This window comes from Patiria miniata, unplaced genomic scaffold (genome assembly GCF_015706575.1).
Source record: "Patiria miniata isolate m_02_andy unplaced genomic scaffold, ASM1570657v1 HiC_scaffold_26, whole genome shotgun sequence".
In the NCBI taxonomy this organism is placed as follows: Eukaryota; Metazoa; Echinodermata; class Asteroidea; order Valvatida; family Asterinidae; genus Patiria; species Patiria miniata.
Genome location: NW_024037065.1, coordinates 6,803,124 through 6,824,313, shown reverse-complemented (window position 1 = coordinate 6,824,313; position 21,190 = coordinate 6,803,124). Strand labels below are relative to the sequence as shown.

Genomic DNA, 21,190 nt, shown 5'->3' with positions numbered 1-21,190 from the left:
TACCCGCAAATTTTGAAATGAGGTTTATCTGGGTGATGAGGTGTATGGACTATAGGAAACATCCAGTTTACATTTCATAGTTAGACATTAAACAAGATGAGGTTACTAAATAATAAATATGACTTTGCAGTTATGAAAGTGATGTCACAGATTGAGCAACCAATCACATTGATTGTCTGGACCCTATAAACCACTGGTTGCATTAAGAGTTGACCAATCAAAATCCTTTAAATGGTTTACAAAACTTCACATGCTACCTGATTGGCTGATCACAAATCCCAAGCAACCAATCAGATGATTTGATACGATATCAGGAATCCCCCAAAATGATATTAGTAGGGTGATTTTTACACTTGTTTCAGACTGCGCTCCTAAGTCCAGGTATGCAACTGGGAAGTATAAAACCACAAAAATGAGGAAACCTCCAAGCTCTACGAGACTTCATCCAGTGTTTTTCAATTTTTAATGACGAGCGCGAAGTGAGAAACGAGGAAATCAGCTGATCGGGAAAGTTGCATGCCCGAAAGTCACGCCAAACCCAAATTACTTCATTACAAAAGTTGGAATTAAGTTTCATGTTTGAAACAACTATACATGAAAGATTGACTTTTGCCTTCATTCAACAACTCCGGAGTCGAGCCTATGGAAAATTGAGCAGGTCAATTTTCAAGCCTGTCTGAAAATGAATTCTATTTTGGTTGATTTTAGTCGTTTTTAATTTGGTTTGGCATGACTCTAAAATGCCAGTCACTTAAACAAGTGTTATCTTTCAAAACTGCAAAGCCACGAGGAACTCTCAATCAGAAGGTGACAAAAACACAACTTTGTTGAAATCCTAAACTCTCCCTGACTAAAAATGCCTGGCATCTTATAATTTTTGGGTGTTTTTTTTGTTACTCGTAGATGTAGTCGTAACCAGCTGGCTTCCAGTCCACCAGTTCCTCGTCCTTGAACCAAAGCTTGATCTCTTTCTCGGCGCTCTCGACCGAGTCCGAGCCGTGGCAGATGTTGCGGCCAATGTGGATGCAATAATCACCGCGGATGGAGCCGGGGAGGGACTTAGCCTGGTTGTAGAAAAAAAAGAAGAAAATTAGGGCCAAATAACAGGCAAAAATGTCTTAAATGACTATGGCCTCTGCGCACAAGTACCCCCTCAATAGACCATTATCATGTTGCGGCCATCTTGATTTTTTCCCATTCAAATCAACTTAACCAAAGCGAGGCTGGAAGGAAAGAGTCTGGTTCCTTTTTGCACAAAAAAACATAATTCAGTACTGTTACTGGATACAGGGAACATGACTGAAATGGTGGCAGCATGATAAAGGTCTATGGTAAGAAATAGAAATTTAGGAGGGACCACGCGAGGGAATGTAGCCTAGTGGTTAAGGTTTGTAACTCATCGTTAGAAGGTCAGGGGTTCGAATCCAGCTGATGGGCAAGCTACTTGCCACCCCCACTTGCCTCTCTCCACCCAGGAGTATAAATGGTACCGGCAATAGCCAAGGAAAACCTTCGATGGACTAGCATCCTATCCAGGGGGAATAGAAATATTCTCAGTCATTTGATGTCAGTGAAAGCAGACACATTGGCTTGTGACAGGCTTTACGCAGTCAAGGCACTCTTGACTAAAATAAGTTGTGCATACATGTACTTGGTGCCATATGCACACAAACTCTGGCTTTACTACAAGTATGTCCCCCGGAAAGTGTCCGTCTGATTAATTTTAAAATATCTACAAAACCATGAAGTCAATTTTGAAAAATGTTGATTGTGCAGAAACTCCTTATCCTTGGCCTAAACCCCTACGAGTTTCATTAAATTTTTGTCACGCGTCGCTGCACAATGGTCAATTGATCGCCACAACATTTTTGGACACTGTGACCAAGTTCCTTGCCTTAATTCATTTCAGTGCTGTGTTTTGTAAGCTGTGCAAAAGCCTGCATGCTATGAAAAAATCATTTGGAATCATTTGCCCTTGAACATTAATTAAACTGAGGTCTTGCCATGATGACTGATAGCCTGGCAAATGATTCCAATCCCAACCGCAGCCCTTTTCACAACATGCAGGATTTTACACAGCTTAGATCACAGCACTGAAATTCATTAAGGGAATTATTAAGGCATTAAAAAATTGTGATGTGTGACTGAAATTAAATGAAACTCATAGGGGTTGAGGCCAAGGCTTAGGAGTATCTGCACAGCCAAACATTTTCAAAATTGACCTCATGGTTTTGTAGATATTTCAAAAACAGTCAGACGGACAGTTTTTGGGGACATACTAGGGTATAACTTCTAGCTTGGGGGGAATCTGTGCATGCACCAACTTTTCAAGGCGGGCACTGAAGGCAACTGCTATATTGTTTTTGTGCAATTCGAGATTTTAAATAGGGGGTGGGGCACCCAGAGGGGGGGGGGATCTCATGAGTGATCAAAAAGCGGCATCTAATGTTCGTGCGCGGAGTTCCAAACAACAAAAACACCGCGTTGTGAATCGCACTGCACAAAATGATAGACTTATGAGCGCAACTTACGGGGTCTGTTTCGCCCAGTATTTGACGCCCGGTTTTTACTATGCCTAAGCCCTCCCACACCATGGGGAAGACGGGGCCCTTGGTGATGAACTCGCAGAGTCCCTTGTAGAACTTCTTGTCCTTCAGATCAATGTAGTGCTGCTGGACAAGCTCTGTTGATGGCTGCAAGAATAAACGGCAGAAAATAAGAGTGTTGTTGTACATGTATGCATACTGGTAGTCATAGTAGAAGTACTGGTACTCATGAAAATGTACACTCAACCATGGGCATCAATCCTGGGGTGGACAGGGGGACATGTCCACCCCCCCCCCCCCCCCCCCCCCCACTTTTTGAAGGGTGGGGACACAATATCAAATGTCCCCCCCCCCAGATTTTTGAACTCGTGTCTCATTTACAGGGCCCTATTACATGTATTATGTACTACAATGTATCTTTTGCTTAGAAAATATTGGTTAAAGTGGTCAGAAGTTGCCTCAGATAGCATCGCAGAGCATTTTAGAATCCAAAATTTCTGGTAGCTGATTCAGTGACTCCAACCTCGAAAACGATGTTCAAATAATTATCTTCTGCTAAGAAAACATTAGTTAAAGCATGGTAAGAAATTGCTTCAGATCACACCAAAGAGCATCTAGAATCCAATTTTTTTCGGGGCCCTTAAGCGAACCCCATGCCGTAAGGGCTTCGCGCTCGCATCAGTTCTGATCAAGGTATGTCCGCCCCACTTTTGAGAAGCGATTGACGCCCCTGCACTCAACCAAAAAAGAAAGTCCCCCCCCCTCCAATACTTTTTTGTCTAACTCAAAAACTACTGAGCATCTCTCGCTCAAATAACAAGTGATCAGTACAGAAATTCCTTAGCAATCCAGCCATACACTTTGTTTGGCCCAAAACAGTGATAATGTGTACGAATTATGCAATTTATGACAAATGATACCGAAAACAGTTGCACTTTTGCATACGTGCAAGTTGTGGTTCACACTCACCTTGCACGTATACAACAGTGCATTTTTTTTCCCAGTACCATTTGTCATAAATTGCATAATTTTGGACACATTATCACTGTTTTGGGCCAAACAAAGAGCATGGGTGGATTGCTATTTAAAGGAATTTTTGTACTGATCAGTTGTAATTTTAGCAAGATGTGCCCAGTAGTTTTTGAGTTAGGCAAAAAACGTTTTATTTATTAAATTACTTCTTTTTTTTTTGGTTGAGTGTACTTGTACTCATAAAAAATGCACTCGAAATCATGAAAATGTAATTGTACTCAAGATCAGCACCCAGTGCGTGGAATAGACTTGATTTTATTCGAAATACACCTTCTTTTTTATCTTTTAAGTCGGCACTGAAAACATATTATTTTTGTCAGGTTTTTGATTAATATTCCAAGTGATTGTGATTTTTTAGCCTTCCTGTGTATTTTAATTAAAAATTCTCTTTGACCTTCACTCATTTTGAATTGTTTGAAAGCATGACTTTACCCTCAAAATCGGTAAACGAATGTTTAATACCCACATTGCATGTAGATACAAAGCGCAGAGTGGTACCAAACTTGTTCAAAAAGGACTAGCATTCATTTGAATTTAAAACTCTGAAGAAATGCTGAAATTCTGACATTCCAACTAATGAGCTACTCGACCAGTGGTGAGGTATTTATGAGGTTTTTTTTTTAATAATGCTGGTACTGGTAACAATAGGCTGTCAAGGCACATTGAAACCACAACTGTGTGGGTCATTTTTGAAACATGAGTAAACATGTATTCAATTTACATGGTTTAAATTTCCCTTCATTTACTTTTACAGTGAAATCTCAATAAGTCAAACCTCAGGAGGAATGGGCTCAAATTTTGAGTTAAGCAGAGTTTTGAGAACTTTAGCAAATGGATTTTCTTTTCAACAACAATTGATGGGAATAAGTTCTCACTTTTAGTTAGAAGGGTTTTTGAGTTAGCAGGTTTTGACTTATTGAGATTTCACTGTAGTCAACCACTTTGTGCCAGGATAATTTTTGCTGAACATTTAGATTTTCGCAAAAGGCAAAATTTTCCAGCCAACTTCTGATATATGTACAGCCAAACACCACAAACACTGATTTGCAAGAGTGATTTCAACAGTATTTGTACAACATTTCTTGCTGAAACCTCATATGTTTCAATAGGTTTAGCATGAACTGTACAACAATAGGCCGTGCACAACGGCCAATTCAAGATCAACACACGGTCCAACTCCACAGACTTCACAGACTTTGTGTGTGCACAAAAGGTACGAGGGATCAGCGTGTGTAGATGTCACCCGGAGGCGAGTCAAGGCAATCTTGACGTCTTAACCTGTCAGCTGTGCCTGCGTATACAAACAGCCAGTGCGTGTTATCACGTCCACCGACACGAACTGGTTAATGAAATTAAATGGCATCACCTTTTGATAAGAGACATACTCAAATTTGTTTCCCATTGAATGGAAGGGGAAGTTACATGTAAATGTGTTCATGTATGTACGCCAAAAATCACAGTATCGTACGACTGCTACATGTATCAGAATATTCGTGTGGACCCCATCTTGTTCACTGTAGCGATGTTCTACTCGACCATCTCAGCAGACAAGATCTGTACATGTAGTATGCCTAACATTCCGCTTTCTTATAAAATATGCTAACATTTCCGCAGGACTTAGCACACCGAACTCCTTGTATAAAAGCACACTTTTTAATTCTCAGCGTCTGTGTGAGGTTTATTCTCAGCCAGACTGGAATTTGTCATGAGCCAGCACTGACAGCAGTCATTAATTCCATGATCGTTATTTACTTAATTATTGGTAACCATAGTGATATACCTGCAAATAATTAATGAGGCTTTCTAAAGAGAGGGAGGCCTATTAAAATAGAAATGTGGATTTACATGTAAATATGGGAATAAATCATTTGTGCTTGGCTGGTTTTAGACAAGTACATTTAAAACCACCTCTGGATGCAGATAACGGCCCGAGGCGGAAAAAAAGGCTTCCAAGTTGAAATGTAGGTTTCAAAAGTATGAAACTTAAGTTAAAAACACAACTGAAAAAGCAGTATCTGAACATCATTACATTTGTTTTTCAAAAAAAAAACTTAATAATTTAAAATCTTTTTTGTGAGTACCACAAAAATCAAAACTACGTTGTATGACTGCTCAGCTACCCAACTAACTCAAGAACATCAAACCAATAATGGAAAGAATGATTACCGAGGCCACTTTGGCCAGTGTGCATCAATCTGCTCTATCGCCCGATTGCACTGGACTATCAGTCATTTATATTCACAGATTGTTTTGAAATAGGCAGTGGATATTTGACCATAAACTGGCCTCCAATTTTGTTTTTAGCACGTTTTACCGGCACATCACTGAAGTTAACATGGTCAGTGAGAGTTTTCCGGGACCAAGAAAGTTTTACCCTGAAGAAATTTGTCTGGTTTAATGCTTTCTTTAGGATATAGATGCTCTTTAGGATATGTATGTGTTGTGCCCATTCTTGAAAATCACGCATTCTCGAGAATGGGCATGCACATTCTTGAGAATGTGCAACTGGATCCTTGCTCAATCTTGGCAAAAAATAACTCTTCCAGATTGAGCGCACATTCTCGAGAATGCGCGACAAGATAACGGTCTTGTCGATGCCGAGCACCGGCTGCGCTTGGCAAGTCTAGCTGAATCCTCGTTCACTGATTCTCAATAATTATACTGTTGCAACGCAAGGCGCTGAAAAGTAGAGTGGATATGATAAGTAAAGGCGTATTAATATGGGGGGGGGGGGGCGGGAAAATATAAGAGACATAATAATACTAGTGCAAAGAATTCTGATTTTTGGGATAATAAAAGCGGGGGGGGGGGGGGGGGGGAACGTAAGAATGAAGAATGTGAAGAATGAGAATGAATACTGCGACATCCCATAGTGCTAATGCTATTTCCCATTTAAATTGCCACCAATTTATTGTTCACATCCCACCATAACGTCGCAGAGCTGGATTCTATCTAGTCAAAAGAGCAATTTTGGCAGCTTCTGGACATCGTTTTTTTTTCGTGGCACGCATATGATACATGCAGGGACTTGTAACTTGTCTAGCCTAAACAAAGCACTTCCCAGACTAGTTCCCAGTCCTCCGTTATTACAAAACTTCCCATAGTGGGCAGAAAAAAGCAATAATAACAGGTTTAATTTGATTCAAATTATCGTAGTTATACGAGTACAGAAGCATAGCACATTTTCTTTCCTCTTTATATGAATTGTTTCCCTTTTAACCGCTATACAATTCATTTAACATAATTATGTCGTGCAATGTTTGTTAAGATTGGGCAAAATTCATAAATTGTGCACGTGATATTCCCACCCAATCTTAAGAATGAGCGCTCATTCTTAAGAACGCGTGCTCGTTCTTAAGAATGGGCGCTCATTCTTTAGAATGCGCGCCCATTCTCGAGAATGTGCATGCCCATTCTCGAGAATGCGTGATTTTCAAGAATGGGCACAACATATACTCGCGTTTACATTAAATGGGTGCATTTTTAAAGCTTTTGTTCTTTGCTTCTCCACTTTTTAGTGCTATTTAATTACATTTTTGTTGTTGGGATGTTCACAAAATACCTTGAAATCCCTGTTTTTTTTCTCATCACAAAAAAAAAGTGGGGGGGGGGGAATGATTCAATAGCCCCCCCCCCCCTGTCAAAAAGGGGGGGGGGGGAATACCCATATCTGGCAATCACTTGTCACCCTGTGCACAAACCCTATCAGACTGGTCTGACAATTTGTGTTTTCTCAGTTAATACTTCAATGAATTCCCTGCTAAATTTGACTTTTTACGACATAGGCCTATCACTTTTCTGATGGCTGAGTGATACTGATAAGTCACAGTGAAAGGGAAAATTAATATTGGTCAGATATGGGAATCTTTCCGTGTGGGGGGGGGGGGGGGGGGGATATATACAACCAACCAACCCCCCTCCATCCCTTGGAGGATTTTTTAAAATGGGAAAATAGCACCCTCTCTCACCCCTCTCCGACTCAATCCAACTCCATTTCTACCAAGTCCAGTATTCACTTCCTGGGCACATGCTGGGAAACACTTTTTTCCCGATCCTCCCCATACCCATCCGATATACTAATACTGATACACCCCCATGGAGGGTGTTATCAATAGGGGAAATAGCGCTCTCTACCACCCCACCCAACTTAGTCCCACTCCGTATCCACGGCACGTGTCCATTGAATTTTAAGGGGTGATATTCGTCTTCGAGTTCTGTTCTTCAATTACTCTAAATAAAGTAGTGGGTCCTATAGGGTAAATACAGTAGAGGGTCCTGGGGTAAATAAAGCGCCCTCTATTGATGACTTCATGCTCATCCACCCCGCATCCGCCGGCCAAGACGTCTCACTCGGTAAATATACTACGTACTTGTCAATAATTCACTCTCTATAGCGCCCTCTTTTGATCACAATTTACTTCACGCTTATTCACTCTTTATACCGCCCTCTTTTTTTTTTTATACATCTACATTCATACCTAGCCCTGGTGGACTCCCTTTCCTCCCTACGTTACGGAGGGAGTCCTGAGTACACATGTGCTCACAACCGAACGAAAACATTTCTGACCAATAATTTCAATATTTTTACCTTGTTGGAGAAGCTAATTTTTACGTCGTAGTATTCTATGTGTCCTTATCTGTTAGTACGCTGGGTTCAGGAATTCCATATGCGATGGTGACTGACGTCAATCAGGAAAATAAACTCGAAAGCATCGTTAAACTTGTACGTGTTTAGTCTCTTTTCATCAGTTTCTCACCGCCGAGTCTATTCTAGTCGTACATCATGTACGTCTGTACGGTGCAGCGTGTAGTCTGGTTCCCTAGACCGGACAATTATTCTCGACGGTCATTATCACATCTGGTCCGGGGGACAGACTATGCTGCATGAATAAGCAGTGCGCACGCGCGATTTGCTTAGTAACCACCCTCATACGCACGCGCACTTACTTGAAGGTGCGGTCGCTAATCCAATGACCGAGCGTGTTTTCGCGCCAGTTACCAGAAACACGTTTCGGCTTTGGTCATTGGTTGAGCGTTTTCCTGCCGTCGGTTGGCTGGAGTGACGTCACGGTTCCAACCAAAACTAAACAAATGAGGGCGCTTAGCGTGCGTGCGCGCTTTCGGATTGTACGCACGTACATTTGTACATATCATGTACATTGTACATGACGTACGACTCTGGGAATAAACTGATGAAAAGCGACTACAAACACGTACAAGTTTAACGTTGCTTTGGAGTTTATTTTCCTGATTAACGTCAGTCAGCATCGCATATGGAATTCCTGAACCCAGCGTGCTAACAGATAAGGACACATAGAGTATGTAGGCGTGAAATATTAGCTTCTATAACGAGGTAAAACATAACAAAACTCTGGTAAAAATGTTGTATGGTTTCATGTAGAAAAGTCTTGTCCTGGACGTTAGTCGTATTGCAATGAAGACTTCGTCCAACCTGGGCTACGTTCATACCCTACATTGAGTACATACCCGCGTACGCATAGGAAAAGTCTCATAATACCAATATAAAAAAAACCCTTTTCTGGCGTGGCCTTGCATGCTATAGTTGCTCCAAATCATGCATTTTTACTCTTAATACACTAACCCAATTTATACACAAATCTCAAATCGCAACAACCTCCCCCCCCCCTCCGCCATGCAAGCCCCACCCCGCACTCTCCACCACGTTCGATTTTCATTGACTTTCATGAGAAACACCCGTGCACAATCTACTCCTAGAACTATGAGGCTCCACGTAGTGGAGCTACGTGGAGCCTCATAGTTCTAGGAGTATGCACAATCTTGTCATGCTTGTCGTCGTACCTGCGTGATTTTGCCAGCGACCATCGTGAATCCCTTCTGCTCAAATCGCTTGATAATGTCAGCGATCAGGCCCCGCCTCACGCCGTCGGGCTTCACCATGATGAAAGAACGTTCATTCTTCGACATCTTGCCTCGATAAATGAAAGAAAAAAATGCGAGAATGGTAGCTAGCATGTGGACGACTGTCGAGCCGGCAAAATACAAGAGGACTTTCTCAGTCTGGATTTCGACTCGCCGGTATTGTATTTTTGTGTAGTACATGTCACTATGTGAGTCTGAAACCAGACTTTTAAAGGCCCTTCAATCAGCGCAGCCAGCCAATCACGTGTAGTTATGTTCATGCTTAGCTATTTCATGAACAGAAAAGGTGACCAACGAAACAAGAAAATTGTAATAAATTTAATTACTTGTTCGAACTAATTGCTTGAAAATTTGAAATAATGAATATTACATTGAAAGAGGATCGAACCCGTTCTTTCCGTCCAATTACAATTAAAAAATTGGTACCTAGGGGAAATATAATTGCACGAAACAGCCGTACATAGATAGCTGAACTGAGTCACCGTTGGTGGCGCTATAACGCACGTGTCTTTCTTGATCTTCAAACTGGCTTCGTGTTAGAGAATTTCGATTAGAAGTGAACTGCGCTAGGCATTCAGTTTTGGCGTGGAAACAAGATAAGGTTGTGATGCGAGTTATTTGCTATGGACCGTCTTGTCTTGCTTAATTAAACAGCTGTGCAGTGTACTTTTTGGGGTATGTTTGTGTGCGACTCTGGAGGAATTAAGGAATTCCTACACCGGTCATGCCGATGCAGCATGTACTGCCATGACTACATGACCATACCATTGGCATTGCACATTACCCCTGCACTATGTATGGACTATGGGGTTATTGACCAGCTATTTCTTTGAATTCCTTCTTCTTTGACTTTGTATATTGGTACCACCAGATATAACTAGGGGTAGACCCATCATGGAGCTGTAATGTTTTATAGCTTTATGGTCCCATAAACATGTAATCGTGTGTCAAATAGTAAATACTGGACTCCTTGCAGTGGCGTGTGCTAAAAACTGAGTAAAACTATATTAAAAGTTTCTGAAAAGTTGTGAACCCCCCCGGTTCTACCTAATTTAGACTTACTTGTTGCAGATATTTTTATGCTTACATGTAGTTGTCAGTTTTATATCTTCTGTTTTGAATGTATTCATCAGTTGTTGTTTTTTGTGTGAACATCATTCCCCATATTTTTATGCTAATTGTTTTTGTTTTTGTTTTCTTTTGGTTAATATTTAGTTCTTTTGTTTGCTTGTTTATTTTTTGGGTGGGGGTGTTTGCTCGTTTGTTTGTTTGTTGTGCTGTTCGGTTGTTTGCTTGTTTTTTGTTTTGTTTTGTATCTTTGTTTGGGTGTTTTCTGGGTTGTTTGTTTTGTTTTGTTTTTGTTTAATTCTGTTTAGAGGTTGATTTTTGCCACTGCTAAATTTGCCACTTGTTGGTTATTTATGTCTTCAGTATTCCATATAATTCATCAGTTTTTTCATCTTAATTCTTTTGTTGGCATCCATGTATGTTATCTCCCCCATTTTTTTAAGAGCTTTTTGTTCCATGTTTTTAAGTGGTTAATTTTGCCACTGCCAAACTTGCCATTAATTTGTTAGTTTTATATTTTTATGTTCTTATGAATGTGTGTTGTTTTATTAACTATTGCTCTGTTCACAGATTTCATAATATTTATTCCGTGTTCCCTTTTAAGATTGGATTGATAGGCTTTCGAGTCGTAGTGTTTAAGTTCACTTTTATTAATCCTGGCCATCTTAATTTGGGTTTTGTTCTGTTCTTGTTTTGTCTTATTTTGAAACAACAACCTTGCCTTGTTATCATTGCTGCCTTTATTCAGTACCTCCTTGAATAAATAATAATAATAATAACAACATGTACCTCTCCACTGCAACACTGCATGTTCTAGCCACATGCACCATACATGCGTGAAACATTGACCATCACATGTTGGAATTTTTTGCATGGATGTTGGACAACTTTAATAACAGTTGAGATTGTTCCAGACACCTTGGGGCAGGGCTTATTTTGGATTGGTCTCATGCCGAGCGGATAAGAGCACCGGACTCAAGCTCTGGTGTTTCTGAACAGCAGAGTGAGGGTTCGAGTCCCGGTCTTGACACTTGTGTCCTTAAGCAGGACACTTAACCATTATTGCTTCATCTTTCGAGTGGGACGTAAAGCCGTAGGTCCCGTACGTTGAATAATGCACGTAAAAGAACCCAGTAACACTTGTCGCTAAGAGAAGGGGTTTGCCCCGGTGTTTCTGGCAGTGCAGTTATTTTTATTCATATGAGGCTGCACTTTCAAGGAAGGAAGGAAGGAAGGAATGGATATCTGAACAATCTTTGCTTGTGTTCTTGGGAAAGACACTTCGCTACAATTGCCTCCTTCCACCAAGGAGTGTACTGTAAATGGGTACCTGTGAGGGTAGAGACCTGATTGCACTGAACTGCTGCAGATTTATAACCCGTTGAACAGGGATAAGAATTGTGAAGCGCTTTGGTTGATTAAAAAAGTGTTATATAACTTGCACCACATTATTATTATATTTTTGTGTTACTTTTTGTTTCCTTTGTAGATGGATTTTCTGGGTGTTTGCGATTCGGGAGAGTGGGGCGATACATCAGATGCTAAGGACCTGCATTCCAAGCTGTTCAGTCCACAGACAGGAGCAGTTGAAGCAAGGCCAAAGTCCAAAGTAATCTGATGTTTACTGATAACCCTAAGTCTTTATAGTGTACACATGTCATTGGATGAAGGACCCCATGATGACACCCCTCCCCCATGGTGCGTCTATGGTAGTGTTGTAGTCCATCACAAGTCCCTGTAAGTCCATCACAAGTCCTGCAACCCCAGATGCCTCTGTACTGATGACATCACACTTTGTTTTCGTGTGTGCTTTCCTATGGTGCTCAGTGGACCGTTGGCCCCCACTGGCTCCATAGGAAAGTGCACATGTAAACAAAGTGTGACGTCATCAGTACAGAGGCTTATTCGCTCGTACCCCCCCCCCCCCTCGCCCTGCAAACAGGACGCTGGGATACGCTGATGAGCTTCACAGACTCTTGTGAAAGAAGTGGCTTATGACCTATGTATCTGGCTGCAGCTGTTCAAGACCACATTTAGACAATGTGCGCAAATGCTATCCGAAAACTTCCCATAGAAATGCGCACGTTCCATACCGGATGTGATTTCTGTTTCATTGCGGACCATGTGGACAGAATTTTGAGCATCGCATAATGCAATCCGACCGTTCATTATTCGAAACAGAGCCTGAGCAAGTGACGGGAATGGTAAATTTACAACACATATAAGTTTTACAGAATTTCCTACATTATTACGCTTTTCAACGAAAAAGAAATATCTGAACTGGAATAAAAGAGTAATAAATCAGTCTTAACGGCCGTTTTAAACCTTGCAGAGTCATGACGGTGATGACGCGCAGGTCACAGGTCATGCAAAATTCAACCAATCAGAGTGTGAATTCATCAGAGTATCCAAGCATCCTGTTTGCAGGGCGAGGGTACTGGCGAAAGAGGCTTATTCAAGTCCCAGGTTATTCAATTCAACTTTGACCAAGGCATTCCGATACGTTTTATCCCCTGTTGCTTGTGACTGGACTTGTGATTTACTGGTGACTTGTGATGGGCTTGACTACAACTCTGGTCAGGGGTGCATCATGTCCTTCAGTGGCTGTGAAACACAGAAGGTGCATCAAGTCACAAGTGACAAATGATGTATATACATGTACTCTACCTTTAAAGGGGCACTAGGTCCTGAAATCCCCGAAAATGTCATGTTTTGGATTGTTTACTTATTGTTTATCCTATTTTAAACATGTGGTTGAAAGGAAACCAACCTAATGTCTTACCGTTCCCGAGAAAAGACGGAAAAAAACCGCTTGTTTACATCGGACTCGACGGAGTACGCATACGTTTTTCGTGTCATTCTCATACAGTGTACGATAAACACGTTGTGTGTCTGGGGAACAGTGGTGACCAATTACTAATGCAAAAAAATTGTGGTTTCTTCAACGTCCGCAAAGGGCGAACACTTTATGGGTACGAGTGAAATCACAGCTGGCATCCAAACAGCTCGAATTTATGGGGTCCGAAATTCGTTCTCGCACGCATAATACAGGAATAACACAAAAACGCCCAGTTTTTAAAGGATAGTTGTGTGGATGTTTCTATCCTTGTTTTAAATGTTCTTTCCAGTTAACATAATCTCGTTCAAAGCGCGTTTTGTAGCCAAATTGGGCTGTTCCAGGACCTAGTGTCCCTTTAAAAAATATGCCTTACTGAATCTTTCTAAATCCACCCTTGTCAAGGAAATCAATGCAACATTACTTGAACTGGCAACTTTAAAGACACCATCTACTGAGCGTGCACTGAGTCCGTGCCACCTGCTTTTACTCTACCACTTTTCACTATTTAACTAGTTACGGTGAACTATTGTTTTCTCCACAGAAATTCAAAGCAACAAAAAAGAAACAAGCTACAGTCGGTGAAAAACAGTCTGACAGCAGAGACATACATGTAAAGAAACCGAGGGAAAACAAAACGTCTGCAAAACTGCAACATGGTTCAGTGAATAAGGAGACAGAAACTAGCGGTACATCAGTCAAACGTGAAAAGGTTACGACAAAGAAGAAAAAGAAGAGGAAAATAGACACCAGTGAAAGCGAGGTACCAGTGAAGAAAAAGAAGGCAAAGAAGGCATTGCCGTCAACAGCTACTCCTGTTGCACAAGGAGAACAAAACAAGGAACTGAACAGTCAACAAAATGATGACAATGAAACCCTTGGCGAGGATAGGACGATAAACGTTGACCAGATAAAGAAGAAAAGAAAACGAAAGCCCAGAAACAACAAATTCAAAACTGCAGAGTTTGGATATGTAGCAAAGCCGAGCGAAACCAGGACCTTGGACGCTGAGTCAGAAATCCGAAACCAAAATGGAAAATCCATCGCACGAACTTTAGAGGTGAAAGGAGAAGTTAAAGACGGAAACAAGAAAGTTGGCAAGAAAAGGTCCAAAAAACGCAAAGTAAAAAAACCTGCAAAGACACAGATTAATCAAAGGACTCCGTCGAAAAACAACGTAGACCGAACAAAGGACAAATCTGAAGGATTTGCGCAGTTGTCGTCCCCTGGAGACAAAGTGCAGAAAAAGGCATCCGAGAATTTGGACCAAAAAAGCAAAACTGAGAATGACGTCTCTGAGGAAAGGACTAAGCGAAACAGAAAAATGAAAAGAGCTAATGTCAAAATCGATTCCCAGCTTTCTAAAGAGGAAATCGAGCCTGTGGATAGACAACATTTGAAATCAGCAACCAAATGTGAAAAGTTAGAAGGTGGCAAATTGGCGGTCAGCCAAGATGAAGACATTTCGGAAGAGCCTTTGCCGGACCTTTCGGCCAAGCAGGCCCTCAAGTCCAAGATGGAGGCCAAGCTGCAGTCGGCCCACTTCCGGTTCCTCAACGAGCGGCTGTACAAGACCACGGGATCCGAGGCCCAGCAGATGATGGCACAGGACAGGGAGTCGTTTGATATCTACCATCGGGGCTTCGCGCAGCAAGTCAGGCAGTGGCCCGTCAACCCCGTGGATAAGTTCATTGAAGATCTCAAGTCCAGGTGGGTAGTACAGTCAGTGAAAATGTGAACGGGGGGCTTGGTCATTACTAATAGACCTCAGAAACCGGGTGAGATTTTGGTACTTTCTGGCAGATTGTTTTGGAGCTACAACTCGTGTCAGGGCAATAAAGGAAAATTGAGAGATCAATGTTCTGAGACAAACTTAATAAGCATGTACCAGTTTAACACTGCAAAAAATGCAGTACAGTTGACTCAGTAGAACAAACTCGGCCGGATCCAGTTAAAATGTTGGTTATATCAGAATTTTGTATTAAGAGTAATGTCAGTCCCATTTATTGTGCACATTAAATGCACAATCGAGACCGCGATTTTTATGTTCACTATAATCAGAATTGAGACTCAACTTTATTTCATATCTACAGCCATATAACTCGGACCACGCTGCTTTGAAGATGATTTTGTCTGACTTGGACAAAGTCTCTGTCTGATTATCACAATTTGGACACCAAGTGGTTAACCTTTCCCAAGATCTTTCGTAGGGTATAATCTGAGAATTCAATATTAATTTCCGTTAATAAAACAGAAGATTATTCGATAGTTGCTCAAGGCACTGTAGCTCACAAGTGAAAAAGGGACTGAAAACCCCAATCTATACATTGGTCTGGTCGGGGATCGAACCCGGGACACAGTGGTGGAAGGCAAGGAAAGTGCTACTGCACCGACCTGACTTCTTGAATATACTGTCTTTAAACAATTACAATTTTTGTAAATTTGTTTTATTTCAGACCAGAAAACTTGACGGTCGGTGACTTTGGTTGTGGAGATGCACAAATTGCACGGAGCGTCAGCCAGACTATCCACTCGTTTGACCTGTGTGCCCTCAACGAACACGTGACAGTTTGTGACATGGAAAAGGTAGGTCCTTTACTAAAATTAACCTTGACTCCCAAGGCATTTTTGTTAGGATGCAACCTCAATCCTGCAAAATCCTCCAACTGCCTCCATGTGAAAATTGCATACAGCCTCAATCCTGCACAATCCTCCATTATTTCTTGAATGTGGTCCTCGAAGAGGTGACTGCCTCAATCTTGCAAAATCCTGCAGCAATCACTGTCAATATGTTGAGGCAGAGCCAGTGACATCCTAACTTCATGCACGGCTCAGGATAAACAACACAAGGTCCGGGCCAAGAGCTTGACACAGTGCATCGTCCAAAATCAGCCACACATTTTTGCCAGTTAGCCTCAATCCTGCAAACTCCTCCATTTTGCAAAAAGGATTTGGATAATTTGGGAAGGTAAGGGTTAAATTATGGTACAACCTAGGCAGTTATTTTAGGTGGCAGACATGTTAGTTATGGCATTGCAATTGAAATTGGACTATATTTTACTGTCTAGCCAGAAGTTGTTGGGCCAGCCGGCAGCAATTCCCGGTGTTTATTTCTCATCGTCAATTTTCATATTTCTTTTTAACGAGTATCAACCGTAAATGTTTTGATGTAACTTTTGTGGCCCTTTTTATAGCTTTCGTAGTGCAAATGGAACTGGTCCAGAGCTTTATGACTTAGTCTTCAGAATTTGGAGGCCTTACAAACTTGAAAACCGCTGCAGTCAGTGCGGCTTATACGCCAACGTCAAATTTTAATTTGCAGATTTTCGCTTGCTGCAGCTTATACTCCGGGCGGCTTATATTCCAAAAATTACGGTTTTTCATTCACAGGTACCCCTGAAAAACAACTGTCTGGATGTAGCCATATTCTGCCTGTCTCTGATGGGAACCAACTGGATTAGCTACATCAAGGAGGCCAACAGAGTGCTGAAAATGAAGTGAGTGATCACTTATTCCCCCATGGGTTTCCTATCACATTAAATTCATGGAGGCTCCATTCAACGGCGAAAGCACTGTGTCAGCTATTCACTCTTTTCACGCTCCGCCATAGGTATGCCTAGCCTCGATCTGGCAAGTTTACACAAAGAAAATAGCCGGTTCAGTGATCTGAACCCCGACACGGGAATCACTGAACCGGCTATATTTATTGTGTAAAGTTGCCAGATCGAGGCTCTGCATGCCTATGGCGGAAGCGTGAAAAGAGCGAATTGTACCAAGTACATGTAACTGCCTGTACCAAGTAACTGCCTGTACCAAGTAACTGCCGACTGATTATCTGAACACAGCTGGCAAAGTGCTATCGCCATTGTAAGGTACCTCAATGAGTGTACTGTGATCACGTTTGCAGAATGGTCTATACTAAACACTGCAAAAAAAGAAAGTCCACGCTCATTGGAGGGGTTATAATTTTGAATCTGATCGTCTTATGATGACGTCATTGACATAGACCTTTGGGGAATGTTGTTAGCTACATTTTGATACCCTGTTTGCTACCAGAGACTGTGAATCGTCCAACATTGACAACGGTTTATGAAAAATGATGCAGTTTGAAAAATTGCAAATTTAAAGAGTATGAAAGTGGAAATTGCTGCGTGACAATGTTACACTGCGCGAAAGGAACGGCAGGGAAAATAGATCGCACAGTGCTTGTATGCATTGCAGCATGTGAAATTGAATTACCTGCGTAATGTTCGGGCACTGTGCAGTCGATAGGGGCCAATTACAGGCGTGTGTGTTTGCGCTTAGCAATTTCTCCTCGCTTAATCTTTAAATTTGCATCTTTTCAAACTGCATCATTTTTCATAAATTGTTGTCTATCTTGGACGATTTACAGTCTTTGGTAGCAAATGGGGTATCAAAATGTAGCTAACAAAATGTTGCCTCGCCCGCTTTACCCGGGGGGGGGGGGGGGGGGGGATGTGGCTTCGCCGGTGGTTCCACCTCGGTCTAACCCCGGTCAAAATTGCACCCAGGCCCACATTTGGATTGGATTTTCAGTCCCTGCCTAATTGTGTTGATTTTTCTTTGAAAATAATTTTTTGGGGTTTTTTTCTCCCACATATAACATTTTTCTAAAATAACATGTTCTTCATAATCTATACCCTCTAGGTTTTTTGCACAATGGTGCATTTTTTTTTTCCTTTCTAATTTTCAGGGGTCAACTGAAGATAGCGGAGGTCGCCAGCAGGTTTGCCTCGGTCGCCGAATTCCTGAAGATCATGAAACAGCTGGGATTCAAGAAAGAATCTAAAGTAAGCACACACAACAGCTGATCATTATCTTACAAATGCTCATGTTTTAATTTTTCACCTGTGCCCAATTTCTTAGCTCTGTAAAGTAAGTGACTGATAGCAGAAAATTCCGTCAGCTTATTTCACAGTAAACTTATTATTTCACAGATTAGCAAGAAAGTTTGGCTTTCCATCAGTAACGTGCATTAAGACAGGGTTAGCACTGAATTTCTGATATGCACAGAATGGTGAGCGTAAGTGCAGATATCCACGGTAAAGCAGAGCCTCGAAATGGGCACAGGCAATGCCATGTGGTCCCGTGGCCTGATGAACTTGGAATAACTGTAATGTGCTTTGAGATTGTATTATAAGCATTACAATTTAATAGACTTGACTTAAGACTACATTGCCTTGCGATTGATTTGCCCATGAACTTGTGATGGCCTCGACTACAACACACTCTCTCTATCTCGCCTTTTTTTATACTCTTGAGGGACTTAGACAACAAATCTGAACAGTTCTCTCTCGTTTCTTGTTTCCACGCCAGGATTTTTCCAACAAGATGTTCCTGATGTTCGACTTCACCAAGGAGGCATCCACAAAGAAGGTGGAGTTGGAACGGGGCGAGGTCTTGAAACCGTGCCTCTACAAGCGACGCTGAAAACAGACTCAGCAACCCTGGACAGTAAAAGCAAGGGGGTAGGCTAAGGGGCACATGTTGCCCTGCACACACCACAACCCCCCCCCCCCCCCACCTTGTCTCTCAACTTACTAATTTCCAATGAAGGTGAAGTTGGAATGAGGCGAGGTCTGTAATCCATCCGTGGACACAACTTGGACACGTGGCTCAAGACGCACATACGCCAAACTGGTGAAAAACCTTTCCCTTCTGGGTCACTGTCAAATTACCGGAATTTTCCCTGATTTGTGTGGGTTTTCCCCTAAATTTCCTGAGTTTTCGCTGACTGGAAAAATGGAAACTCATTTTCAAGGTTTTCCTGGGAACCCTGTAATGGGCCATATTTTTTTAAGCGAATGTAATTTGACACCATTTTGGGGCTACAAACAATAGAAAAATCACATACATTGTAGTAACTTGATCTAAATCTAAATTATAAGGATGGTTAAAACATTTTTTATTTTTAAGCTGTTGCAATATGTCAATTTGCGTTGGTAACCTTGGATTCACCCAGATGGGATCGTTACAGCGCCCTCAAGAATATGGCCCAATGAGCAATGTTTTCTTAAAATTAAAAATGTCAGCATAAAAAATAATGATAATAATATGGTGCTTAGTGCTATACACCCAATTCTCAAAGCGCTTCACAATTATTACCCTGGTTCATCAGGCCATGGGACTACTTTTCTGCAGCAGCTCGAGATCAGCGCAGTTAGTGCGGCAGATAGGTGATGGGATTGTGCTTTTGAAGATACAAAAATGGCATTTACCACACAGTCAGAGTATGTCATGAGAAAGATATTTGGCTATAGGGCCATCGCAAATTGTCCTTTGAATAAAATACAGGTAATGGCATCAATTTTGAAAATTGCTTGTTATTCTACCTATATTTTTTTTCCTATCCGCTCCGTTCACAAGTACCCCCTCACCAGCAAAGAAAGTACAGTTGGGGGTGACCGACCAACACCATCTTGCCCGACTAAAATTTTGTCGCGATGCACGGAAGTACCACTGCGTGTACATAGTACAAATCCCCTGGTGTACGTGCGTCACACACAAGGAACAGTGCATGGCGTCAACCAGCTAAATGTCCCGTCTACGGGACGTCGTTGCTAGGTAAAAGAGAGCCCTCTTTCATCGGCGCACGGAGCCCATAGCCAAATGTGTGCCAAATGCCATGCTTGTATCATCAAAGGCACAATTCTCCCAAATTTTTCCCCTATCTGCCCCACTAAATCTGGTATAACTATCCTCACTGGTACCCATTCATACTCCTGGGTGGAGAGAGGCACTTGTAGTTAAATGTCTTGCCCAAGATCACAAACACCAAGTTTTCCTTTTGGGGTTGAAACCCAGGTACCACAGCACATGAGTCCAACCTGTAACCAGTGCTCTAAGAAGTACTTTCAGAGTTTTAAATTGAAGAGGAAAGTAACACAGAAGATTACATAGATTGTGGTAAAATGTCTTGCCCAAGAACACCAAAACCAAGTTTTCCTGTCGGGGTTCCAACCCAGGTACCATTGCACGAGTCCAATCCGTAACTATGGGACTGCAGCGCTCTAAGAAGTTCTTTCAGAGTTTGAAGTGAAAAGACAAGGAACAAAGAACATTACATAGATTTTAAGCATCGTCCTTCCATTTTTATTGATCATGAAGTTTTAATGCAGCAATTTACAAATTTATATGAACCAAAAGTAGCATTATTGGTTAGCACAGGAAAAAAATATATAGTAATTTTCATTTTTTTAACAAAGATAGCGTTTATTCTAAAAAGTTGTTTTCTTGGGAGAAAATAGGCAAATTTGTCATTATAGAAAATCATTCTTTGATCATTCGTCTTTACTTGTCCTCACTATGAAATTTTCTCAAAGCTTTGAAAGTCAAAGTAGGAGATGGAGTGATTTAATAAACAATTAAATTTTTTCTTAATTTTGTTTTATTATTTACAATAGATTTATAATAATTGTATATTTATAATCACATAATTCTGTCTTCACCCTGATGTTTGTTATGTTATTTAGTTTCTGGGAATTGAAGGCTATGTACAGACTATAATACATGATATTAATAAACTTTCTTTTTTAATTTCTACAACATGCAGTTTACTCTTTATATCTGTCGGTATCCAGTTGTTTTAACTTTCCCATTATAGAAAAACCAGGAGTTCATGATATGTGACCTGTCAGCACTAGATAAGCATTAAGTTGCAAATTGCCATTTTGCAGCATGCCGCAGGGCAACACCAAAATTTGATTTTTGGCTTTCAATCTGTATGTCCTGTTCTACCTTTCCTCTTTAACCACTTGACGTCGGGATTCTTTTCCCCCGCAAAAGT

General features: G+C 41.3%; 2 protein-coding genes across 4 annotated transcripts; one reads left to right on the top strand and one right to left on the bottom strand.

Moving 5' to 3' along the window:
* Nucleotides 1-202: 202 nt before the first annotated feature.
* LOC119733789 (nucleoside diphosphate kinase B-like) lies at nucleotides 203-9,630 on the bottom strand. Its single transcript, XM_038207156.1, has 3 exons — nucleotides 9,399-9,630; nucleotides 2,532-2,693; nucleotides 203-1,064 (listed from the first exon to the last, which is right to left on the bottom strand). Exons 1-3 carry the CDS (start codon nucleotides 9,570-9,572, stop codon nucleotides 894-896), a joined length of 507 nt encoding a protein of 168 aa, XP_038063084.1. The 5' UTR covers nucleotides 9,573-9,630; the 3' UTR covers nucleotides 203-893.
* On the top strand, nucleotides 9,546-19,649 carry LOC119733788 (25S rRNA (adenine(645)-N(1))-methyltransferase-like). 3 transcript variants are annotated; one of them, XM_038207155.1, is made up of 7 exons: nucleotides 9,546-9,635; nucleotides 12,037-12,156; nucleotides 13,928-15,093; nucleotides 15,840-15,969; nucleotides 16,774-16,880; nucleotides 18,098-18,194; nucleotides 18,721-19,649. In XM_038207155.1, the coding sequence occupies exons 2-7, from the start codon at nucleotides 12,037-12,039 to the stop codon at nucleotides 18,832-18,834; spliced, it is 1,734 nt and encodes a 577-aa protein (XP_038063083.1). In that variant the 5' UTR covers nucleotides 9,546-9,635; the 3' UTR covers nucleotides 18,835-19,649. The 3 variants fall into 3 exon arrangements, with proteins under 3 accessions (XP_038063083.1, XP_038063082.1, XP_038063081.1); XM_038207154.1 differs by lacking the exon at nucleotides 9,546-9,635 and adding an exon at nucleotides 9,959-10,080; XM_038207153.1 differs by lacking the exon at nucleotides 9,546-9,635 and adding an exon at nucleotides 9,973-10,154.
* Nucleotides 19,650-21,190: the final 1,541 nt, after the last annotated feature.

Bases quoted from the DNA above. Each gene is read 5' to 3' on its own strand.
- LOC119733789 (XM_038207156.1), bottom strand. From the start codon at position 9,572: ATGCTAGCTACCATTCTCGCATTTTTTTCTTTCATTTATCGAGGCAAG. The intron at 2,694-9,398 runs GTACGACGACAA...TTATTCTTGCAG, and splicing joins TCGCTGGCAAAATCACGCAG to CCATCAACAGAGCTTGTCCA. The intron at 1,065-2,531 runs GTAAGTTGCGCT...TTCTACAACCAG, and splicing joins TACTGGGCGAAACAGACCCC to GCTAAGTCCCTCCCCGGCTC.
- LOC119733788 (XM_038207155.1), top strand. From the start codon at position 12,037: ATGGATTTTCTGGGTGTTTGCGATTCGGGAGAGTGGGGCGATACATCA. The intron at 15,094-15,839 runs GTGGGTAGTACA...GTTTTATTTCAG, and splicing joins ATTGAAGATCTCAAGTCCAG to ACCAGAAAACTTGACGGTCG. The intron at 15,970-16,773 runs GTAGGTCCTTTA...TTTCATTCACAG, and splicing joins CAGTTTGTGACATGGAAAAG to GTACCCCTGAAAAACAACTG.